This window comes from Fistularia commersonii, chromosome 20 (genome assembly GCF_037954325.1).
Source record: "Fistularia commersonii isolate RoL2024-O1a breed Wild chromosome 20, RoL_Fcom_v1.0, whole genome shotgun sequence".
Lineage (NCBI taxonomy): Eukaryota > Metazoa > Chordata > Actinopteri > Syngnathiformes > Fistulariidae > Fistularia > Fistularia commersonii.
Genome location: NC_141303.1, coordinates 7,913,387 through 7,937,974, shown reverse-complemented (window position 1 = coordinate 7,937,974; position 24,588 = coordinate 7,913,387). Strand labels below are relative to the sequence as shown.

General features: G+C 36.9%; 2 protein-coding genes across 2 annotated transcripts in view; one reads left to right on the top strand and one right to left on the bottom strand.

The window, feature by feature from the left end:
* Positions 1 to 9,126, bottom strand: part of fig4a (FIG4 phosphoinositide 5-phosphatase a) — a 39,802-nt gene extending 30,676 nt beyond the window's left edge. The window contains exons 1-8 of the mRNA XM_086166854.1: positions 8,945 to 9,126; positions 8,738 to 8,845; positions 6,908 to 7,006; positions 5,014 to 5,137; positions 3,356 to 3,512; positions 2,430 to 2,480; positions 1,818 to 1,981; positions 905 to 1,033 (exon numbers count right to left, since the gene is read on the bottom strand). Of these exons, the coding sequence (XP_086022980.1) occupies positions 905 to 1,033; positions 1,818 to 1,981; positions 2,430 to 2,480; positions 3,356 to 3,512; positions 5,014 to 5,137; positions 6,908 to 7,006; positions 8,738 to 8,800 (787 nt within the window). The 5' untranslated portion in view covers positions 8,801 to 8,845; positions 8,945 to 9,126. The remainder of the gene's footprint in view (positions 1 to 904; positions 1,034 to 1,817; positions 1,982 to 2,429; positions 2,481 to 3,355; positions 3,513 to 5,013; positions 5,138 to 6,907; positions 7,007 to 8,737; positions 8,846 to 8,944) is intronic.
* Positions 9,127 to 9,366: 240 nt separating this feature from the next.
* ak9 (adenylate kinase 9) lies at positions 9,367 to 24,377 on the top strand. Its single transcript, XM_086167165.1, has 36 exons — positions 9,367 to 9,643; positions 9,971 to 10,059; positions 10,450 to 10,513; positions 10,600 to 10,652; positions 10,746 to 10,842; positions 10,932 to 11,044; positions 11,303 to 11,461; positions 12,702 to 12,824; positions 13,458 to 13,532; positions 13,703 to 13,804; positions 13,889 to 14,028; positions 14,119 to 14,447; positions 14,616 to 14,734; positions 15,086 to 15,233; positions 15,317 to 15,413; positions 15,515 to 15,579; positions 15,668 to 15,727; positions 15,889 to 16,080; positions 16,843 to 16,988; positions 17,217 to 17,420; positions 17,505 to 17,744; positions 17,836 to 17,954; positions 18,060 to 18,279; positions 18,399 to 18,464; positions 18,566 to 18,781; positions 20,210 to 20,428; positions 20,527 to 20,743; positions 20,862 to 21,063; positions 21,372 to 21,518; positions 21,636 to 21,853; positions 21,990 to 22,186; positions 22,493 to 22,662; positions 23,221 to 23,319; positions 23,453 to 23,555; positions 23,681 to 23,795; positions 23,918 to 24,377. Exons 1-36 carry the CDS (start codon positions 9,574 to 9,576, stop codon positions 24,124 to 24,126), a joined length of 5,202 nt encoding a protein of 1,733 aa, XP_086023291.1. The 5' UTR covers positions 9,367 to 9,573; the 3' UTR covers positions 24,127 to 24,377.
* Positions 24,378 to 24,588: the final 211 nt, after the last annotated feature.

Genomic DNA, 24,588 nt, shown 5'->3' with positions numbered 1-24,588 from the left:
ACATTTGGATGATCCAGGAGAGGATTGGGAGAATGCCCTATGGTCAGATTAAACCAAAATACTGTAGATCTTTTTGGTAAAAACTCGACTTGTCGTGTTTGGAGGAGAAAGAATGTTGAGTTGTATCCAAATAACACCATACCAACTGCGAAGCATGAAAACATAATGCTTTGGGGCTGTTTTTCTGCAAAGGGACCAGGACGACTAATCCGTGTAAGAAAGAATGAACAGGGCCATGAATCATCAGATTTTGAGTGAAAAACTTTAAGCAAAACAATGATCCCAAACACACCGCCCGGGCAACAAAGACATGGCTTTGTAAGAAGCATTTCAAGGTCCCGGAGTGTCCTAGCAAGTCTCCAGATATCAACCCCATAGAAAATCTTTGGAGGGAGCTGAAAGTCTGTGTTGCCCAGCGACAGCCCCAAAACATCACTGCTCTAGAGCAGATCTGCATGGTGGAATGAGCCAAAATACTAACAACAGTGTGTGAAAACCTTGTGAAGACTTACAGAGAGCGTTTGAAATCTCTTATTGCCAACAAACGATATATTAGAAAATATTGAGATGAACTTTTGTTAATGACCAAATACTTATTTTCCATCATAATTTGCAAATACATTCTTCAAAAATTAGACAATGTGATTTTCTGGATTTTTTTTCTCATTCTGTCTCTCATAATTGAAGTGTACCTATGATGAAAATTATTGGCATCTATCATCTTTTTAAGAGGGAGAACTTGCACAATTGGTGGCTGACTAAATACTTTTTGCCTCACTGTAAATGATTATCAGAAAATAAATTTAACTAAAACCTTTAAAAGAAAGATTACAAGCACACAGAAAAGAAACAATCCACATAATTCAGGAATACACAATCAAAACTGATAAAGGTGAAAGGATACTGGACTGGCCACAAAAACCATGGATTATATACATGAGCCAGTCATGATGCACTGTGTCCTTGACCTGTTCCAGCAACTTCCCATTCCACACGTACTTGAAGTAAGGCTCATTCTGGAGGCCGTAAACCACTGTAGTGGCAGAGTAGGAACACATTAAACCTCTGGAAATAACCAGTTCTAAACAAAGTAGTATAACAAGAGGCTTAACTCAGGTGACATAAACTGCGCTACAAGAGCAAAATCAGAAATAGGCACATGAAATTGAAATTGAATTGAAATTGAATTAATCAGTCAAGGTAAAAGCATATCTGCCTTAAAGTTGCAATTATACAAGAAAAAGACAATGCAAGTAGACGACTGAAAGGCAACACCTTGTGGTAGGAATGGGAAACAGTTTGATTGGATTGCAAGATGGCATGTAGCAAAATGCGTGAAAATGCATCACTAGGGTGAGGATTTTGCAGTGAACAGGCAAAAGGGAAAATTAAGTTATCTTGGCTATGCCAATGTTAAACCATTCTAAAGCTTCATGTTGGACTGATAATCCAAACACCAATGTTCAATTTTATCTAAGGCATATTTATTTTCAAAAAAATTGATTTTGTGGAATCACTTCGTTACTCTCCATATTTTCCGTTTGTCAGAGAGAGCAATTGTACATGGAATACAGTAACAGATTCCATTGTGGATAACGATAAAAAATTATATTTCAACTTTGGGCAGCAATGCTTTCTTTGATTGTATTTTCTGCCAACCTCACTAAGTGAGACTGTTCTTGCCTATAAACTAAACCTTCTTTTTGCAATGTACTTTCTGCACTATCTAAGAACTGACTACAACTGCCCTGCCAAGGTCTCCCCCAGGCAAGTGAATAAACATAAAACTAGGGAGTTTACAATGCACCTTCACTCACCCTGTGTGGGCAAACCCTCGTCTTCAAAGATGTCAAAGCTGTCCTGTTTGCTTTGAGTCTGCACCTCCTCCTCAGCAGAGGAGGCTGTTGTTGACCAGAGGTCATAAGGTCTTTGCAGCAATGTTAAGTTGTACTGCAGAGAGTGGCTCAAGTCATAGCTGTAGCTGCATTGAACAAGAGATTAAACCTTTTCATTTAACAATTTAATATATAAACACAAGTACATGACTTAGTTAATAAAATCAAACCAATGAAATAAAATCAATTTCACTGTTAAATGGGATAAAAAAATATTTTTGAAACATGTACGATCTAAAAAACAAGTATGACTAAATAAGCTTTTATTGTTGATATCAGTGACCCTGTCACAGATTGTTTTTAATTTTCAAAATTAAACAGAAATAGAATCTATAAAAAACATGGATAATATATAAATAAACATAAACAAATAAACCTCTGCATAACTACAAAGGTGTATTCATAAAGTTATTTCCAAAGACGATCTTGAAAAATATGTATCACTAATATCCATGATGTGGTCAGTCGAAAAACAAGACATCATAATCACAATGTAAAACAATGATTTCACCAAAACCTGTTAACATGTCTTACCTGAAGTAAAAGTTGCTGGACAGGTCCACGTTCTGAAATATCCGCACATACCTGATAATAGAAAAAAACAATTATTCCATTGGATCAGGATATGAGAAAAGACATTGTGAATCAGAATATTAATTTGTGATAATTTATGTTTTGGCATAACTACCTATAGCTTGTTTCTCTTACAACAACTTAATATCACTCTATCCTACTCTGTGCCTTGTAATATCAAGTAATAATAATCAAGAATTCCCAGTATCATTCGCTTTTCTCTTAAATTCTACTGACAGTTATGAGACATTTTCTACATTCATTAACACAGTGTTCATCTGGAATCTTGCACATAGGAATAGATGATCATTATAAATAAATTGGCGGTTTACTTTCAGGTCATTTCAATTATTTTCAGGTATCAAAGATTGTTAGTATTGTGTCAGTTCATACTTATATACAGTTCATACTATTTTCAGGTACTGTGTAACTGATTATGCATTTTTTTGCATTTCTTGCAACTAATTGTGAATCTACTCGTGACATTATATTTTTGATAAACAAAACAGATACCATAAAAATCCAGGAATTTTCTCTCTAATGTCTCTAAATGCATTTCATTAATTCATTGTCTATATCACAAATTGTGCTAGAGCCTATCCCAGCTGTCATTGGGCAAGAGGTGGGGCTCATTCCATACATCAGTTGATCACAGGGCTACATATCAACACAACCATCCACCCTCACATTAACTACTGCATGATTTTGGATTGTGGGAGGAAATTGGAAAAACGGAGAAAACCAGACACAGGGAGAACATGCAAACTCCCTTCTCCCTAAAAGCCCCACTGTTAGCACTGAACCACAGACCTTCTTTCAATTACAATGAATAACTTACAAAAGTACTTCGATTTTATAGTACAAATCAAAAAGGGACAAGACTCTACCTTGCCTCATCAGGGTGCGTGACCCTGACAGAGTCATTGGGAATGTAAATCATAGTGGTGTCCTCAATTTTATAGATGGAGTGGCCACCTATGTCTGCCATCTTTCTTGTTTTAGTAATCAGCACAATGTAGTATCCTTCCAGGAAACGGACAAACCCTGTCAAGACACAGAAACACATATTTTTTAAAGGGAATTTAGATCTTAGCAGCATCCCGAAACAAAATTGTATTTCTGTGGTTTGATGATTTTTTTCCCCTCAACTGCTAGGTAGCATGATTTCCACCTTTAATTACCTATATTTCTTTCTGTCATTGAACAACACATGATACTGATGCTGCAAAGAGGGAACAAATTAAATTTTGCATCCCCCAATAACTCCCCCGATACTTGAGTTAAAGTAAATAGCAATAAAAGTTGCTTACGCGGCATGGCTTTTCAGCCAGGTGTGCTCAGGGCTAGATTGTGTCACAAAAATACAGAGGCAGAGATTTCTAGGCCTAATACAATTGGACAAGAAATACGCCACAATCAATGAGTGGTCATCATTTCGGGTGATGACAAAGTGTTTATTGCACAGATGCTGTGGGCCATGTATGATCTATTACAGCATGTAAATGATTACCATAATAGCCCTAAAAAATCGAATGGAAGCAGGTCTCTGATGATTTTAGTGAGGTTTTTTTAGTGAGATTAAGGTACTTTGTGTAATGGAACAAAATAAGAATCAGGTATAATGGCATGAATTACATTGACAAATACTGAATGAATAAACCTTTTTCGAGCCATGACAGATGACACTGAAACTTATCAGATTTATCAACTCCATCATCGTTGGCAGCAACTGATATCTAACATTTTCCATCTTTGAACAATCAAAAAATATCCCAATGATGCTTCCCCAACATTTCATTTTTTACAGGCTGAGTTTTGACTTAGAATCACATTGGGTATGATGAACTGATATAATTTCATGATGGATACTCGTATTTAAATGAAAATGTAAGCTACAGCCTTGTAATTATACATTCTGAGTCGTTTTAATATTAATCTAGAGACAATTCCAAGGGTTTTTCCAAGGGAATACACTGTACTCTACATGTCAACAACATTATTTTAGTGTTAAAATTTAGAATTTTGGAGTCTATTTCAGAAACAATATTCCTTTCGCATATTTTTTGCTGTTGTTATCAACAGTAAGCAGATGCTACAGCGAAACAAACCGTACTGATCACATGAGTGCAAATAGGGAATGATCAATATTAGATAAAAATATCCAAAGTTCTTTTACTCATCAAAACATAAACTCAATGGCTGTAGGAAAAACTGCATGGAAGGCTGACCTCCTAAAAGAGATTGTTTGGTTTTAATCTTACATCCTACTATTGGTAAGAAAGCAATAAATGTGAAAAAGTTTCCTGCTGCTTTAAAATACCGCACTGATAGACATAATTTGAAAGTGGCAATGGGAGTATTCTAATGCCAGGTGTTCCTTTATTTTATGTTTTTCCCACCCCATGCGAATGTAATAAACATAACCAGGTCAACAGATATATCTGTTGAGCTAGCACATTGGAATTGGACTGCATTTTGTAATCACAGTGGCAAAATTGGTGTTGCAATGTCTTTGTAGAGGGTGGAGACCAGTCATTTTACTTACCCACAATACCAAAGGCTGTGACAGCTCTGGACAGACCGGAAGGGCCTTTTTGTCCAATCTTAGTTCGGTTTCCCAGGTCCAGGCGGCCCAGCAACTCCCACACTTCTTGCTGGCTGTACACATGCTACAGATGGGCAAATGGATGTGAACGTATATGAGCTATGATGCCATATCTGTGATACATCAGAAAAAAATAATAAAACGGCATGTCCACATCATCACTTCACCTGTTGTCGAAAGACACTGGAAGAAAAAAGGGCTCCTTGATAGAAGTGCTTTGAACAATGTATCGTGGCTCTATATTTCGACTGTATAAAAGGATAAAGTTATCAAATAAATTGCCACCCGAAAAACAAAGTAGGCTTCTCTATTTTAGCTGACTGACCTGTTGTTAATACAGTAAATATCAGTATGTCCCCTAAAACACTCTACATATTGATGTAAATATTTACATTTCATGTGGGTCCACAGTCTGACACTTGTCAACATCGTTCCTTGGTTGAATTTAGGTTTTAACGTCAATATTAGGATGTGTGTTGATGCACCATTTATATTTTATTGGTTACAAGACAAATATTGAATTTTTAATGTGACCTTTTTTTCAGTACCAACTAAAATGTTGACCTGCCATTAACTCCATATCTCTCTGATGAAAACCTGACATTATTAAGTGTGAAACGAAATGTATTAATAGTATTTAAAGTCTGCAAAATGATCAACAAAGTAAGAAATATAGCAATAATTACCGATAATTACATTGAGCGTTATTAGTATTGGAACTTTTTCATGGAACTTTCAGTATTTATGTTCACACACACACATATATGGATAAGAATATAAATACACAAACACGCACACAAATATATACACACAAACATAAAATATAGTATCACTAAATCTTATCATAATTTTAATCAATCGTGATTTTATTAATAACCACAAATAATAGTATTGTTCCAAAAAAAATCCAGATTTGCTAAGGCTCTATTGTTGATCCTGAGAATCAATGGTCTCTATTAAAAATGAAAAATGTATCATATATTTTTCACTGCATTTAGTTACACAATATCGGAAAATGTATCAGAAATTACTTTTTAATATGACTTTGATATTACTTATTTTTTCCGAAAAATTAGGGCAAATCTTCTCTTTGAACTGAATCATGAGCTCATTATCTTGCTACATCTCCACAGTTAAGTCAACAAATTTCTACATTTTCAACATTGCAATTTTTAAGAAAATTTAGACCAAAGCAGTTTAATGGCAATGTGTCATTTTTATGTGACGTCATGGCAAATCACTGTTTCCTGGCTCACTTCTAAAGAAAAGAGGCAAACAGATCAACATCTTTTAAATCTTTGGTTCACCATGTAACATAAATCCCTTTCCGACATACAGGGTTTCAAGACAGTATTTATTTCATTACAGATGCCTCAGTTTACCTTACTGCAGATACCCAGATTAAGCTTTTTTTTCCCCTTTAAACCCACTCACCTGCAGTCCATTACATTCTCAGCCGTCCACAAACACACTCGTCAAACACTAAAGTATTGCCAATAAAATGAAAAACAAGCACAGTTTTCTGAAGCTGGTGCAATATCTGGAGGAATGACAGCGTGGGGTGATGGATATTTTGTCAAGGATACACCCTAATACCAAACACATCATAATCATAATGGCCCATAACACAAGCAAACAAATCAATTCCTAGCTCATAGATCCTGGTAATGAGCAGTGGAGAAGAAAAGGAGGTGGACTCAGCACTCAGCCATCATCTGCAATACACTTGGGACAGGCTGAGTGATTGTACAATTTCCCCTTGGGCGTACTGTGCTGTATTACATAAGTATATACATTAGCACTGTGCTAAATCCCGAGAAAATTCAGTGCTCACCTTGTCGTCAATTATGACCAGGTCCCTGGGTTCTGTGCGGTCAATCTTCAGAACTCTGTGTTTGGTCTGTGCCTGATTGCTTCCTACCAAAAAATACCTCTGTAAAGACAAATAACAACACTTGATGGGGAATGTTATAGAGGTTAATCCATGCCACTTGAGTACAGTCATGTTTTTTGTGTAATTTCATAATATGTGAGGAACAAGGAGCATTATTGTGGGTGAAACAAGAGACATTTTGAATGGCGACATGGGAAGCTGATGTGTATTCATGAAGACATGTAGTTCAATTCACACAGAAAATGAGTGACTGTAAACCAGCAGTCTACAGTTACACTCCATTGCTGCATCTCATCTCCCAGGGCATTGTATCTTGTAAACTTGCAACATTTTCAAACCAGGTCGAAATAGATGCTTTTGAAACCTATCCATCTGTTTAAGACAGACATGGACTATAGCTCACTAAAAGGTGCACGGCTTTCAAGGAAAAACTTGTGGGTACATCAAGATACAGCTCATATTTAATCCCAAGGCTACATTCTAATATGTTCTTTTTGGCCTCTTTCACATGTCTTTTTCTTTTAAATCATTATTCTTCTCAAACTAGGTTGCTGGATGGCTAAAGATTTTCTGTCCACTTAAGAGGATGAAATTGGAACATCTTGTATCAGTACAGTACAGTACAGTATTATTGGAGCCAGTTTGTCCTGTTCCACACTTCCCAGTGGCCAATGGTGTCCTTTTTGTTCACAGTAGGCAGAAAGTCTGTTTATCCAGTGTTCAATAAACAGATGTGAGGGACGCTCAATAGACAATCAGATTTACCCAACTGTGAGAAATGTTTCCTAGCTATACTTTAAAAATGCTTGTGACTTGTTATATTATGATGCATTCAGCTGTCAAGATAGCCTTAGAATGACCATTTTCATTTATTTTTTTTTTGTCAAACGTTTAAACTATCCATGCATAAAATACCACCTCAACTACGACAACTGATAATACTACCACTACTATATATAGTGATAATCATGGTAATCTTTTTCAAATTACAATGTTGATTTATTCCTATATAAATCAGATTTGTGAGAGGCTGAGTGATACTCTATGAAGGAAAAATAACTTGAAAAAATGCCAATCCATCACCATGTTATTAATTTTACAGTGAAACAGATAAAATAAAAATTGACATTCATTTACATGGTTGATATAAATGAAAATAAAATCAAACTTGGTCTTACATGGAGCTAACCCTAAAATGCTCTTTTACTGCCATCTAGTGTTTGCATGTAGCATTAACTGTGGTCTGGGTTTCTTTTTATTCCTGACATTATCTTTTACTGTTTGAAGTTTTACAATGCAGATTATTTCATTGCACTTGCAAAACGAACACAGCTGAAAATAAAATATATTTCTGAGGTGATTGATCACATCCATGAGAGGAAAATGAGCGATTACAATTGTCAGACCAGATTAGAAAAATTGAATTTTATTTGAACTTGCAGTGCTGTACTTGAAATCAGTCCTTACTTGTACAATCACTTCCTATCATTGTGGTGTGGTGAGGATGGTGGGGTGTTAACAATGTTTGTTTTAAGTATGTAGATAATGATACATAGTAGCTATGTTCCATGAAAACTTGGGGGAAAGAATTGTGATATTCACTTAGAAAGCACATTTCCTGTGGCACACATAAGAAAGAGAGAAGAAGGCAAGGGTTTCTTAACGGTGATTAGGTTTCTCTACGAGACGGATCCAAAGACTGGGTAGGTTTTGGAGAGTATGACGCAAAGGTCAGAATTGGAGGAAGACAAAATAAATATTCACACTTACAGCTCTGGTTTCATACAGAACCATCTTCTGGATCCCACGGATGATACCAGCCGACTGAGGCATGATGTGTGTGTTCTCCAAAAACTCAGATGAAAAAAGGAGTAAGTTCTGTGGATAGATGCAATAAAAAAAAATTCACTTAATAAAACATCAAGGCAGCAAGACAGAATCGATCATTTATTTTGGTGTTGGGTCTGAGATTCTTACCAATTAGTTAGCTAGCTAGCTAGCTGTTTGAGCCGCTTATCGCCCCCCGTGTTAAAAAAATGCATCTCCTTTGACCAATAAAAAGAAATATATTGCTTTGACTGTCTCTTAAAAAAGAACATATGTTTATACCCTGTCGAAGTTGTTTAGGCTAACGCTGAGAAGCGTGCAACACAAATTTGTCTGTCAGGTGACTGTCACGAATACGTCATGACGTCAGAGTCAGCTGATACGGTTCCTCGCAGAGTCCAAACCTTTGAAACGTCATGTGACAAAAATCCAAACAAAAAGGAAATCAACACGTTTATTTGCGATAACGGAAAATAGAAAAAAAACTTAGCGCCCATTTGTTTAGTTGTCTCTACCGAATTAGCCGTTACAATATGGGCGTTGAATACAATTAACCTCTACGGCTCAACCCACAGCTCAAATGGTTTGTTGGTTAGTTGTCATAGCAACCGTTCACACTCAAAACTCGGACTGTTCAATGCTTGTTGGTTTGACATTTGAAAGAATTCAGCTTTCACTGTCTTAAAACGACGAAACAGTCTGTGCTGTTATATTTTTCCATCGCATAATATTTAAAACGATTGTTGACCCTGTCAGAGTCAAAACCATCTGTTGCCCAGATGACGTTACAGTGCAAACCAAACTCTACTGGCAAAAATGCAGTTCGATTTAAGATGCCAGAAAGCAATGGTAAGTAGACATTGCTTAAAGGTGCCGTCTTTTTTTATTCCAGTAATTTCTATCTTCTTGTCCTTGTACCCAAAAGATGTTTATGTGTATGTGTGTGTGTGTGTGTGTGTGTGTGGGCCACGTTAATTTAGCATAAGGAAAACATAACATGATATCATCTTGAATGTGAGTGGATGATGTGATGTCATACAGGAGCAGTATGCTATGCACTCGTGTTCCATGATTTTGAATTAATTAGATAGCTACGCAGAAATTCTCCCAAAGAAATCAGTGTATGGTTTTTAATTATTTAACTTGAACTTTTTATTTATCCATACTGTCAAGAAGTTCCTTTAGTTGACAACCTCATCGAGGATGAAGCCGTGAAAAAGAGTCTTCTTGCGAAGCCCACCTGCTTCATTATACTAGGAAGGCCGGTAATTGCACACACCAACAGACACACACACACACAAACACACACATTCAAATATGATTATCATAATTATTGGTTAGTTTGGCAAGGAGGAGAGACATGTAAATTGCACTTAAAAAAAATCATAAAAATTAGGCTGTAGAAGTCTTTCAAAAACATCATCATTAGAATAATTATTTCATAATCACCATCAATATCACCCTCCCAAACTTCATTATTGTTTTAGGAAACAACTATGGAGATCTATGGTTCAAGATAAAACCTCATGTAGCCACCCTGGAGTCATACTTTATCAATTCAGAGATAGGCTGGAGGAACATCCTCACAGGGTTTGGTGGTCTACTTTACTCGGTATGTGTGAAAAATATGACAGTCCATAATTTGTTTGTTTTAGGGTGTTGGAAAGTCTACCTTGGCCAAAAAAATTGCAGAGTCCTGGGGATGTATTTTGGTAGATGGTAAGTATTGTAACTATCAAATATACTGTCCAAATATAAAGGTCTGCTTGTATCAAATCAAGATTTTTTTTTTCTTTATGTATCAGACAAGGAACTGCTCAACACACACATCAAGAACAAGACAAAGGAAGGCCGCCAGGTGGGAATCATTTGAAGTGGCAAAAAAACGAAACATAATTTTCCTTGCGCCATTTGTTCATTTTCAGCTCTTCTTTATTTGCTAACCCTCTAGCTTCTGACTATCTTATCTGAGGGTAAGAGTGTACCAGAAGACATGGTTCTCCAGCTGATACTTGCAAGACTGAACTCACCCAAGGTGGACCACTATGGTAAAAAAAGGCATAGTGTTTTTCTATTGTATGAGTATGTTATTCAAAGCCCCTTTGATGCTCAATTCAAGCTATGTGTTGTGACACAGGCTATGTATTGTGTTGCCTGCCATTCATGTCAGAGGAGGGTATGGAAATTCAAGAGCAGATTGAGCTGATCAAAAACCTCAAGCTACCACCAGATTTCATTATCAACATCAAGGTTATATGAACAACCTTTCTTTATAGTTAAGCATTTGTATTTTTCATTTTGTCATGAGAATAACAATAGCATTTTGTTATTTAAATATGATTTGTGTGACCCTCTTTACCTAAAAAGATATTGTGCTATACATTGCTATCAAAAAGAGAAGCTTCTGAATATTGTGGCATTTATTTTTGATAACTCAACCCTACATTAGGCAATTTAGTTCTAGCAAGGATATCTGTATGACTGATTTTGAATCTGTACTCTCACTAGTGTGCAGACAAGGATCTGGTTCAGAGGTTGTCGGGACAGAAGCAACACACAGGGACTGGGGAAATTTTTAACAAAGATCAGTGGATAGGAAAAGATTTTTTCAAAACTAAAGAAAAACCAGATGACGAAGATGAAGAAGAAGAAGAGGAGGAGGAACAGGTATGATTTCTAGTAAAAGTGTGTATAAGTTGGTTTTGAAACCTTTGAAGGGTAGAATGTTGGTATTAAATGTCCAATATATGTTGCATTACAAGAAGATTGTTTGGTTTTGGTTCAAAAAAAAATTATTGAAAATACTTCATTATTGTTCATAATGGCGCAATTAATTTTATAATATGTTAGCACAATATATTATCATAATGCAGTGCTTCTCAATAATTTTCTGTTACCCTTGGGAAGAAGAAAACATTTTGCGCCCCCCCCAACTCTCCGCCACAACAATAAATAGTATAATTTGTCAATAAAAACATGATACGTGCATCTCTTATTAACATTAAAGAAAAGAAAAAAAGAAGGAAATATAGACGAAATAGACGAGACTTGCAACAAAGAATAACTCTATCAACATTGATTTTTAGTCTGTAACAGAAAAGATTGAAAGTGCACCAATTTGCCTGAATTAATAAAAAATAATTTATTTAACCTATAAACATTTTTTTAACTGACTGAACCATTTGATGCCGAAAAATAAAATTAAATAAAATCAATAAATAATAATAATAATAAACCTACACCATAGAGCAGGGGTGGGCAAACATCAGGGGTCAGGGGTCACATTGACTTTTAAAGTTTGACAGATGGGCCGGGTCGCCACAAGTTACGATACATATAAAAAAAAAACTGGTCTGACATTTGCTTTGAAAATAAAACCAACTTGGTTTTGAAGGCTCTGACAGTGGCTTGCATTTCATGCACAAACAGTTTTTTCCCTTGTAGTTTCACATCCAGCTCGTTCATGTGTGTAAGTGCGTCCACAGTAAAGGCTAAATCACAAAGCCATTCTGTGTCATTCAGCTCAGGAAAATTCTCAAGTGTTCTCAAGTAGCTCCAAAAATGAAATAATCTCCTGTTTGAGCTCCTACATTCATTGATCCAGTCATTCAATCATTCACGTCAAGTATGAATTCTGTACCAATCTTTAGCGTGCTGGATTAAAAAGACCAATGGGCCGGATGTGGCCCACGGGCTGTAGTTTGCCCACCCCTGCCATAGAGCTAATACTGCACACACCGACAATGAGAGCGCCACTGACACCTACTGTGGATGTACAGTTAAACTTTATTCTTGTACTGTAAAAATAAGCATGTTCCCCGGAGTCACACGCGCCACCCTTGCATCGCCCCCCTATTTGAGATGCTATGTCCTAATGTAATAAATGATAAGTACAAATATTATGCAGAATGTGGAAGATGACGTCAAAACTGAGAGTAGCGACCAGTTGGTATGGTTACCGGAACATTTGCCCCAAAATGTTTCTCTTCAAATCAACATGTACAAGGATAATCTGCTGAGATCGCTGGAGGTAAGTTATATTTTATTCAAATTAGTATAATTAGCAAGCAACTTACAGTGTTCAATTCTCTGTTTATTACCGTCATCAAATGCATTTTCCTTTACTCAGTACTTTGGAATTTTTTGATGATTCCAATTTGTTGATTCAGGTAAGCTTAATATTGCCAAATTTTAATAGATATTTTGATGACATGTAATCTGAATACATTTTTTTCCCAGAGGGACATGTTTTAGATTCTTCAGTTCAAAATAAGAAAATATCAATATATCATTCAGAAATTTTGAGAAAAGTCCATTAGATGAATACAGATGACAGATGATAAACTGAAATGAATAAAAACAAACAAAATGTTTACAGTAAGAAGTGTACATTTAGCAATGTAGGATAATTGCTTTTTACTACATTTTTATTTATCTTTATTACTATAATTACATAAAAAAGGAGCTTAAGCTTTTGTCATGCCATACAATTGATTGCAAATCAGGTCAATTCAGCAATACCTCAGTGTCAATGAAGAAAGGCTTAGCATGACCATTAAGTGACTAAAATTTATGATCCCATTGAAAAGAAAACTGTATTTACTTGAGATTTAGATGAAAACAGTGGGAAAGTTAGTGGGTTTTTTTTGTTTGTGTTTTTTAGGATTATATGATGAACCATAATCCCATGTACCTGTTGGAGTTGGATGGGAACAACACACCTGATGATCTGCACTCAGTAAAAATGATTAACTATCCCTGAAAATGAATTGAAACACAAGTTTTATAAGTTGCATAATAAATATAACAATGCTGCATTATTTAGTCATTTTTTGTTTTAGTTAGCAGTCAAATTAGTGCTGGCTTCAATCTACTGTGAGTAGGGTTTTTTGTTTTTGTTGACTCTAGTTCGTGAAATACCGTCTTGGATCCATGGGAATACAGCGAGTCGCTGTTCCAATCCTCCTCCACCAGAGTGGTGAAGAAGAGTTGCCAGAAGACATTGACACGGTCTCTAATAAATGTCTCCTGTTAGATATTGGCCCTCAAAACACAGTTAACAATATTAATAGTTAACTGTCTCCGTCATTTTAGGAAGATCTTTTGAGAAATATGTCTTCCACCAATATAGTGGCACCAGGCTTTAGGTGGCGAAGAGGCCGTTGGGGCCGAAGTTGTCCTGTAGCTCTTAAGGAAGGCAGAGTTCTTCCCGGCAGACCTGAATATTCTGTAGGGTGAGGCCTCTTTGTAGCAGGTATCAGTGCAGTACATTTAGAATGATAGTGGCTAAAATTGTCTTTTCTTGACCACTATCACCTGTACAGATTCCAGGACAAACTGTATATCCTTTCATCACAAGAGGCGTACCAGATGTTCGTTACAAACCCCAGAAAGTACCTGCTTCCTCCAATGCCCAGACCACCTTGCAAAGTTGCTATCATTGGACCACCACAGGCAGGGAAGAGTACTCTCTGTAACCTCCTAGCTGAGTGCTACAAGGCAGTGATGTTTGATATTGAAGCAGTGGTACAGCCGATTGTAGCCCGGGCAGAAAAGGAAAGGCTTGACAAAGTCAAAGAGGAGGCAACAACATCTGCCATTGAAAAAATCAAGTTGAAGCTGCGTGAAGGAAAGAATGCTGGCAAGTTGATCTGTGTTGTTACAATCATAATCAGAATAAAGATGAAAAAAAATATCAGGATGAATGAATAGTAATACATTTTTTTTCATAAAATAACTTCAATGGATGATTAATGTCAGTCATTACATTGCAATACATTGCAGTACAACACAATAATCAAATACCGTTTGATGATTTCAGTGACAGAGGATCATCCAGAGGTAAAAGCCATGGTTGTTACTGCAGTGATTGAAGCAAAAAAAAAGATCCCTTATCCTGTTGGAACATATGCAGAAGTTCTAAAGAGACATATAAGAGAGGTTGGTCAAACAGTGTAATATACAATTTTAATAAATGCAAGTATTTTGGTACAATAAATCGACATGGTTTTTGATCAGTTTCAAACATTTCATCTGTCCTGCTAATTTGGATCTCTTGTTTAAAATGCACTTCATAACATCTAGCATAAATAATTTAATGTTTTTTACTTGTTAGCTGAAAACTACATTCAAAGGCCCAGTGTAGTCGGGTAGATAAAGAGCACTGCATATATAGCACTGACACTTAAAATACATTGACTATACAATGATTAGAACTTGGAAGTGAATATTATCTCAAAATTAAATGAATAATTAGATAAATTTGCCAAATGTACTGGGCTTTCTTCCCAGATTGAGGAAATTAACCCTGAAAGCGAGCACAGAACTGGCTGGGTGCTAGACAATTTTCCAAAGAACCTCTCCCAAATAGATGCATTGCACCAATCTGGAGTTTATCCCTATATGCTCATTTGTCTCAAAGATACTGATGGACATCAAGGTGAGCTCCACAAGTAATGTGTGCTTTAATTGTCCTCCAGTTTTCTACACTCTCACGTCTTCGTGTCTATGACTTGTTTTAAGTTTTGAGAAGAGTGTATGAGCTGAATAAGGAGGACGTGGATGAAGCAGTCCGGTGGAGGTTACATAATGAGCGATCAGAGAGGGACAAAGAGGCTCTGTGAGTGCAGCTGAAATGATGGTAGTGGGGAATAATATGCTGAATCTGCCCACGACTATCTGTAAGGCTTTTGTCTTGTGTTTAACTTAATCTAATTTTAGAAGCCCCAACGTACAGGAATCAGAAGCACAATCAAATCTGGGCACAGTTGTCGAGGAGTCTGAAGGTACAGAATCAGAACAATTCATGTTCTCTTCCTGATCATGTGCAAATAGAACCCAGTTATTTTGACTGTATTTCTTTTTTTGCTGAAGAAGACCATGGGCAAAGTGAGACTGGCAGCAACATTGATGATACTGCGGCAGAAGAAGAAGGTAATCCTCTTTTTTTTCATGATGGATCTGGTTCTGAACATTTGCTTCTGTATAATCATCTAGATACCACGAGTGTTGAATATTTTCACTGAAAGAGAAACTTACAGTTGAATTAAATACCACCTTTCTTCATATTGTCCTCTTTCTGTTGTCTTCCTCAGCTCTCGTTCTTCCTACCTGGGAGTTGGGTTATCCAGATGGTCCAGAGATGAATCAATATAAACAGCAACTGCAAGAGTTTACATCAGAGTGGGACCAAGTGAAATCTGCTTTAAGTATGAGGCACTCGGTTCTTGATATTAGTGGCAAGACCCCTGAGGAGCTTCTTGAAGAGATTATTGTTGAGATGGAGAGTGAGTGTAACCCCTAAATTCTAATTTTCTAAATACTGTGAAAATAATCATAATACATTTTTGTTGATAATTTGTTCATATATTAATTTCTATACCAAATCAAATTAAAACAATTTAAATGCATAGTGTTTATTGCTGACTCGGATTGTAAGTTGATAGTGAAACACTAACTCAAAGTACAGAATTTGCATTAACCAGATAAGTTATGCATGTTATAGTGTAAGATAAAATTTTTTGGACTGCAATCAATATACAAGAAAATGAATGTGTAATTTCAGAAATCTGATGATGTTGTTTAATTTTTAGATTGTTTTCATTTATTAAATGTAGTATCAAAGAATTTCTTACATCAATGGATTCTGATAGCCTCAGAAATAGCTATTAAATGTAAATGCTTCAAAACATGACTCAACTAATTCAATGAAAGCAATCAATTTTCAGTATTGGGGACTCTTAGCAGGGATGTTGCATCATGTGACATTTCCATCTGAATGTATCAGTGATAAAATACATTTACAAGACAAACTTTGCTTTAGTAGCGTAGATAATAAATCCCCCCAGCAGATAAATGCCCCTCTCCAAAAAAAGAAAGAAAAGATACAAGGACATCAAAAGCATTAGAGATGAATTAGATTTGATTTACAAATTCTAATGTTGTCTCAACGTATTCGATCATTATTTCAGCATGACACAGGTAACGTTTCAAACTGAAATGCTGCAACAACAGACAAACAATGTTCATTTTTAATACCTTTTCTGCAGAACCCTTCAAGTATGTTTCTCGGAAGCTGTCAGCATTGGACCTGGATGAGGAGCTAGAAGATATTGAGGCACTAGCAGAGCTGGATGTACTCGAAGAAGGCAGCACTGCCAGTAACAACGAAGTAATCGAGGAGGAGGAAGATGAAGTCAGTAAAACTATGTATTTGTTATTGTGAAAACCCTGCCAATATATTTTTTTTCTTTTTAAGATTTGGATAAACTAACAATCCAAAACCTACACCAACAAAGGTTTAGGTTATTTTATGGTATACAGAAGCCCATCGACATGAACATTACAAATCATGAATTACCTTGTACAAGAAGCATAATTTGAATGTTCTGCTCTGTATTCTCTTTCCCCTAACTCAAACTAGGCAGACCCAACAACCAAGAGATTACTGGGTGATACCCGTCATTTCTGTCCCGTGGCACTTAAAAAAAACAATGCACTATTGGCCTGTAACGATGAAATCGCTGCCAAGTACAGAGAAAAGACCTACTATTTCTCCAATGGAGATGATTTGGAATCCTTCCTCCAAAATCCTGAAGAATTTGTGGCACACACTGGGCCACTGAAGGTGAAATATAATGTCCGAGAATATTAAATTATAATGACACTGAACCCCCTAAATTTTTGTGACTTTAATTTTTCTTTATCCAAGCCTCCTGCCCTGCGGATTTTTATGCTTGGTGCCCGAGGGTCAGGCAAGACCACTCAAGGTGAGTGGCTTGCTCAGCAACTTGGACTTTTCCATATTCAGTTCCGGGAGCAGCTCCAAATGCAAATCATAAGCAAAACAATGGAATGTGTTCCGTATGCGGATGAAGTTGATCCTCCAGACAATTTAGAGGACCTAATAAATGAAGCCATGGGAAAGATGGCTACTCCTGAGAACTCAGAGGTTGGCATCCTCGCAGTTAAAAGGAAGACTTACGGTAAATTTAAAAGTGATTTTATCAATTTATATCTGTGTCTTTGCTTGTCTTCCACAGGAACTGAAGCTGACTGAGGAGGAAAAGGCTATCAAAGACTACCTATCTATACGAGAACCACTGGCACCGCACATCCTAGATATGGTTATTGCGCCATACTGGAAAACTGAGCCATACAAGTTGTTTAATTTTTCACTTCTTAATGAGTAAAATGCCAACATCTTAATTTTCCATGTGCTCTTTTTGAGACATAATTACTGATTTTATCATGCTTTATCACCCAGGTCTACCGGATTTATTTTGGAGGGCTTCCCTCAGGATCCTGATGAGGTGCAGTACATGGTGCAACGACAGCTTTTCCCAGATATTGTTGTTATCATGATGGCAGAGGTCACTGATGTTCAGAAGCGTCTCTTGCCAGCGTATCTGGGGAAGTGGCGCGAACGCTGCAAACAACGTGAAGCAAAACTGAGACTCCTCAATGACTTGCGTCAGAAAAATCGAGTGAGACTTTTACAATATGTAGCTATATTACTTTAGACACTTTTGCATTTGGCTGAATAACGACCGTAGATTAGAACATATAACTTTCTGGGACTATCTCATCAAACTGTTTCCTACAGGAAGAAGAAATTGCCAAGAGAAGGGCTGAAATTATGGAAGAGAAAGGTTCTTTTGCAGCCAGAACAGTAAGTGATATTCTAAAGGCAACCAATCTTATAATTAATGTCCATTCTGTGACTCAAAGATGTATCCTTTTCTCCTTCACTGCTATTCCTTAACTGAGTAGTTTAGGTATCAAGATGAAGAAGGAAATGATGAAGAACGTGAGGCCGAAGACATCATTGAGGATGAGATAGAGGCTGTGCTAGCAGCTGAATTTCCCCCAGAGGAGGAAAGTGATGACAAGGAGAATGAAGAGACAGAGGATGTAGCAACTGAGAGGCTGGAGATGGAGATAGAACAGCGTTTTATGACAGACACAAACAACATCGTAACTATGATGGTATGAACACAAAGCACTTAGTGAAATCACATAAGCAAAGCATTTGAATTAGGCTTATCGCCTCCTATGTCTGTGGTGCATTAAAGGGCCTACATCTGTTGAATCTTGAGAATGGTCAAACACCTCTCAAAACCATATCCACAGCATGGTGTCAGACACCGGAGCAATGTGATGAGCATACGGGAAATTTCAAATCTTCTTGGAGATATAAGCAATATCTGTCAAACCTCAGCTGAGCTCCAAACAGTTGCTCATTCTCTAATCCAGTGCCTCTCAATCATTTCCTGTTACAGCCCCCCTAGGAAGAAGAAAACATTTCGTTCCATCCCCCTCTCAGCTGCAACCATAAAGAGTATAATTTGTCTATAAAATTGTTATGCATACATCTCTGCATAACATTGTATCCTTATTAATATTAAAGAAAAAAATATATAAAATATAACAAAGAATAACTTTATTAACATTGTTTTTTAGTCTATAGCAGAAAAGACTCAAAGTGCATCAATTTGCCAGACATTGGAAAAAATAAATCCCTACTTAAACTACAAACAATCTTGACAACTGAAATATTTACTGAAAAATGAAATTAAATAAAATCAATAAATAGTAATAATACATTCAAATTGATCAGCAACATTAACTCAGAAGCCAACTATAGAAAACACTTAAACCTACAAAAAAATGAATAAAACAATGTGTGCTAATTTTTTCAACAAGTCGGGATTAATAGCTACAATGGGCACCTTTTGCAGTGCACAGCTTTTCGAAGCGCGGTTTGATGCATGATACTGCAACTCACAATAAAACTCAGTAGTCTTTCCCCGTCTCCCACCGTAGTCACAGTGAAGCCAGCGCTACATACGTTTTGTCATATTTCCTCATATTAGCTTACAGGTGACTTTCGTTTGTCTCATTATCTTCGTCTATCACTGCCTATCGTATCATCCCTGTTAAATATTTTTCAATGGTGTCTCCTTAGAGTTCGTTCACTGAACTTCATTTGTCCTGTTCGGGGGTGTGTGTGCACTTGCTCGGTGCAAAAAAGCCAACACCATAGAGCAGGGGCGGGCAAACATTTTGGGTCGACATAAAATTTGACAGACGGGCCGGGTCACCACAAGTTACGATACATATAAAAAAAAACCCATTTGTTAACAGTACATATCAGACTCGTCTGACGTTTGCTTTGAAAATAAAACCAACTTGGTTTTGAAGGCTCTGACAGTGGCTTGCATTTCATGCACAAACCGTTTCACCTCTCAACTTGGCTTCATCAACCAACTGGATCTCAGCAACACCTCATCCCTTATAGCAGTCCCGTATCTCTTTCTCTGATATGTATTTGGCACCTTGCCTCTGAAATGCTGAATAAGAATGTTTACAGTTATTTGTCTTTTCTTGTTCTGTTGTTTTTCTTTGATATTTTAGGAACTTCTGAGTGAACAAAGCATAACCTGTGTGTCTATAAATGCATCCCGCAAAGTTAGGATCATGAGGCATCAGTTGCTGCAAAAAACACAACCCCTGCTGGCTAACAGGGAATCACTCTTCCAGATGTGTCAACCCATCTCGTACAATCAGGCACAAAAGCTCCTTCTATCCTGTTACAGGTTTTACAGTTCCTTTGGTTGCTGGGACCCTGTCAAGGTAAGTTTGCCATTGTGAGAAAATATTTTTAGAAGCTTTTACTTTCAATGAAATGTTTCTCAGCGAAAACTTTCCTTTATATTGTCAAATCCACACAGCGATACAACGAAGGATATTTGATCCAGCCTCTGCAATGGCCTCTCAAAAACACTCAAGCCCTAATTTTCCATCAGTACATCTACTTCTTTGCATCCAAGGAGAACCAAAACACATTTATGATCAACCCCTTGAAGTACCTTAGGCAGCCAATGCCCTCACCATCTCTTCCTGTGAGAATGGCTGTTGTTGGGCCACCTAAATCTGGAAAAACGTCTGGTAATTCCCAAGAAATCTAAAAATTTGAGTTGCACATTACTTATTCTGTCTTGCAGTTTATGAGCATTTTTCCTCTTTGTCTTTGGTCCTGGTTTTTCACATTGTTTTATACCTGTAGTTGCACAGATGTTTGCACAGAAATATGGTTTGGCCAGACTTTCCATTGGTGGTGTTATGCGCTTGGTTATGAACACTCAGGAAAATACTGATCTGGCTGTCCAGATGAAACATCATCTTCACCAGGGCCATGTTGTGCCTGATGAATTAGCCATCCAGTGTCTTGAGGTGGTGCTTATGAGCACGATTTGCAGCACTCATGGGTAAGATAGGGATATGGTAATTATTTTTTCCCTCTCTTCTCTAAACTCATTACTGATAAACAAAGGTGCTCAGTTTCTACAAGAAAAAGCTATTGAATCAAGACTATAGTGTTTGACAGTCTTCTTGTGCTTATTAATGTCATGTAATGTGAAAGCTCATCGCCTTGAAAATCTGACGCTTGCTTTTTCAAAATCTGAGCTTTTGTTGGCTTAGCGGGTATGGTGTATTCAGTATATTCATAAAAATCATATGTTAAACATGCATATATATTTTCTGTTGCTGATTCACTGTTGTTTGGAATTTTAAGGTATGTGCTGGATGGCTTTCCAATGACAGTTAAGCAGGCAGAACTAATGGGGTCTCGGAGCATTATCCCAATGATAGTTGTCGAACTTGAGCTCCAGACATTTGAAGTGTTGAAGAGAGGCGTTGCAGACAAGATTAAGCCGAACAAGTCAGGACACACACACAAAAATACCAATCATCAATATATTGAGATATTTTAAGGAGTTATGAAAAATCTACAGAATTACCAAATGGTCACTGACCTCCATTTATTGTCTTACTGCAGGACTCATCTAATGCACGACAGCTCTGAGATTCTGAACATTCGTAATTCGTGTTATAAGCAGGAGGTGGAGGCAATGAGGAAACACTTCCAGCAACAATATGACAACTGGATTGTACTTGATGGTCTAAAGAGCAAATGGTGCATTTGGGACAGTGTCCTAAAGGCTGTCAGCATCAGCATGAATTATATCCACTGCTACCTGGAGAGGACTTGCAGGGGTGAGTTGTTGAAAAGTAAAACTGCATTGTGTTTGTGTTTGAGCATTCATCAGGTCATTGATGTTGATTAAAGAAGCTGTGAGTAATGTACAGTAAATGCACGGCATATACTAATCTCTCACATGTCATTTTATAGGCCAAGCAGCATGCATCCATAGGCTATGCATTACACCCGATGAGCTGCGATGTCGGCTCGGAGAGTTTGGCCATTACTGCCCTGTTTGCCTGGCGTTACACTGTCACCTTGTGGATTGTGCAGAAAACATCTCTCTAATGTATGCAGCCCAATTTAGGGGGCGCTATTACAAAATGTGTGGTGAAGACCACTTGCAGGTCAGCATGCAGATACATATTTCAGACAATAGAAATATGCAAACAGACGCTCTGACAATTAATGTGAAAAGTCATTTCCTCTTAATTACTCCAGAAAAATGACTGTCATTGTCAGTCTCCACATGACTTCTGTACGTGAAAAAATCTAGTGGATTTCATGGTTACATTATACATGGTAAATTTTAGAAAGGTGTATACAGTTGGTTCCAAAATAGAGTTATGCATGGCAACAATGATGCATTTACAGAACTAGGTAAAATGTATGTTGATTGAAAATGAAAGAAACTATTTCCCTCCAATCTACAGACATTCCTCAACTCTCCAGATGAATTTGTGATCCCTGGTTGCCCACACACCCTCCCAGAACCCCATCTGTTGCCAAAAAAGCTAACTGAGACTGAAGTGAAAGACAGATTCCCACAGCAAGTTGAGATGAGAGGTTTCTGCCCTGTCACATATTTTGATGGAAGTCAGAGGTAAACCTATCAGCGCTGCTGACACAATTCCTGCTTGCCTTTAACTGCACCTTTGCTGCTAGGAAGTATCCCTAGATGCTAAGAAAAATGTAGGTGCAAGCAAGTCATATATAACTAAGAAAAACATAGGTACAAGCAAGTAAAATAAAACTTATACTATGTTCCAAAATCAGGCAAGTCTTGATGCTGACTGATGCTATTTCTAAATGGTTACTTCAAAATATTTTCATTTGTTTAGTTTGGCAGCCAATTAGAGTTTTCAAAAATTAAACTAGTATTTGTCTTTGTTTATAGCTTACCCAATGTTTTTACTGTCTTATTGTCCAGAAATGTTTTATAAAAATCATGAGTTCTGTGTTAACTAGTTAACTGTGTAAACTAGTACATTAATAAATACATTTGTACAGTTTAATTTGGCAATGGCTCATGCCTTAAAATAGGTATTTCCACAACTTAACTTTGTGAAATTGTAATTTTTCAAAACTGAAATTTTGCCTCAGAATTTCTTTGTGACTTCTCCCAGGCTTTGCAGGATTTTATAAATGTTAATTTCTCTAGGTATGAAGCCCTGGTGCGAGGAAACATAGAGTATGTTGTGGAATACAGAGAACGGATCTACATTTTCGAGACAATGCAGAAGCAGTACAAATTTTTGAGGTGAGGAAGAAAATTTTACCATCTTTCAGAAATGCTTTTCAATTACTGAAAACTTCTTTCCAGAAATTTTGCTTCATTGAAAAAAATAGTGCTGAAGTCCTCTGCTGAACCTGCTGAAACACTGTTGTTGAAGGGCTCCTGAAACTTACTGGGACCAGACGTTACCATGTAAAGTTCCTCCTCTTTGTGAGACGGTACCTCTTACATCCCTTCCATCATTGGGCTACCTTGAACAGGTCAGACAAACTCGACTGGGTCAGAAAAGCTCTTCTGTATTTCGTAACTTTTCTCCAACAGATATTTTCTCATTCTCCATATTCAGCACATTCCCTAAATTATACTTTGCTCTGTGTAATTGCAGGGAGTTGCAGTGGCAGTTATCAAGGCAATGACAGCTGTTGGCTGTTTAAAACCAAAGTATCCCTTCCTCGACATACAAAGATCTGCCCTCCTTTATGTTGCCTACTATCTAAAAGGTAAACAAAATTTCAGATAATATAATATTATACTTGTAATATTTTGTTCAGTAAAAAAAGAATCAAAATTCAAAACTTTAATTGAAATAGTCATGTCCTTGAGGTTTCTGTTATTTCTATAGCATTTAACCAGAAGAGCAATGACTACACTCGGCAAAGGTACAAAAGGAAGCTGGCCCTGTTTGAAGAAGACTGTGCTCTCATTCCCTACTTGAGCCTCTCAATGAAAGCAAACTTCAAGCCCCCATCTGAATGTCCCATCGACTTTGAGTTCAAACTCAACAAATTCCTGGCTTTGGGAGACTTGAAAGAAGATGACAGTGCACTATAGCTCTGTGTATATTTATAACTTGCACTATAACACTATAAGGCGAGTAACCTCTTGAAAACATCAGTATTGCTTTAATTATATTTGAAATGGAAAAATAAATTAAGGTGTTCTGTTTCGCAGTGACTTACATCTTAGCAAATGAACCCCATTTAGTCTTAATCAGTATCCACCCTGTTCCTCTGGACTTAAAGACTAAAGCCCCTACAGTCAGTTACAATTGAAGAAGATGACCTGGGTAACTAGGAATCTAAACAGACCCAAAGTCTTAAGTATTTCCTTTTTGAGCATATCCATCATGTTATGCACCCTATGAATATTGAATAAATATCTAAATAAAATAAAAGTACGATTCAAACTGAGTGTCTTCTGTTTTCCTATATGAATTATTGTTACCAAATAAATTTTAGTTACTAATAAAGTGAGAATTTCCAAGGAAATGTTGCCAAGGAAAGGGGCTTGTTA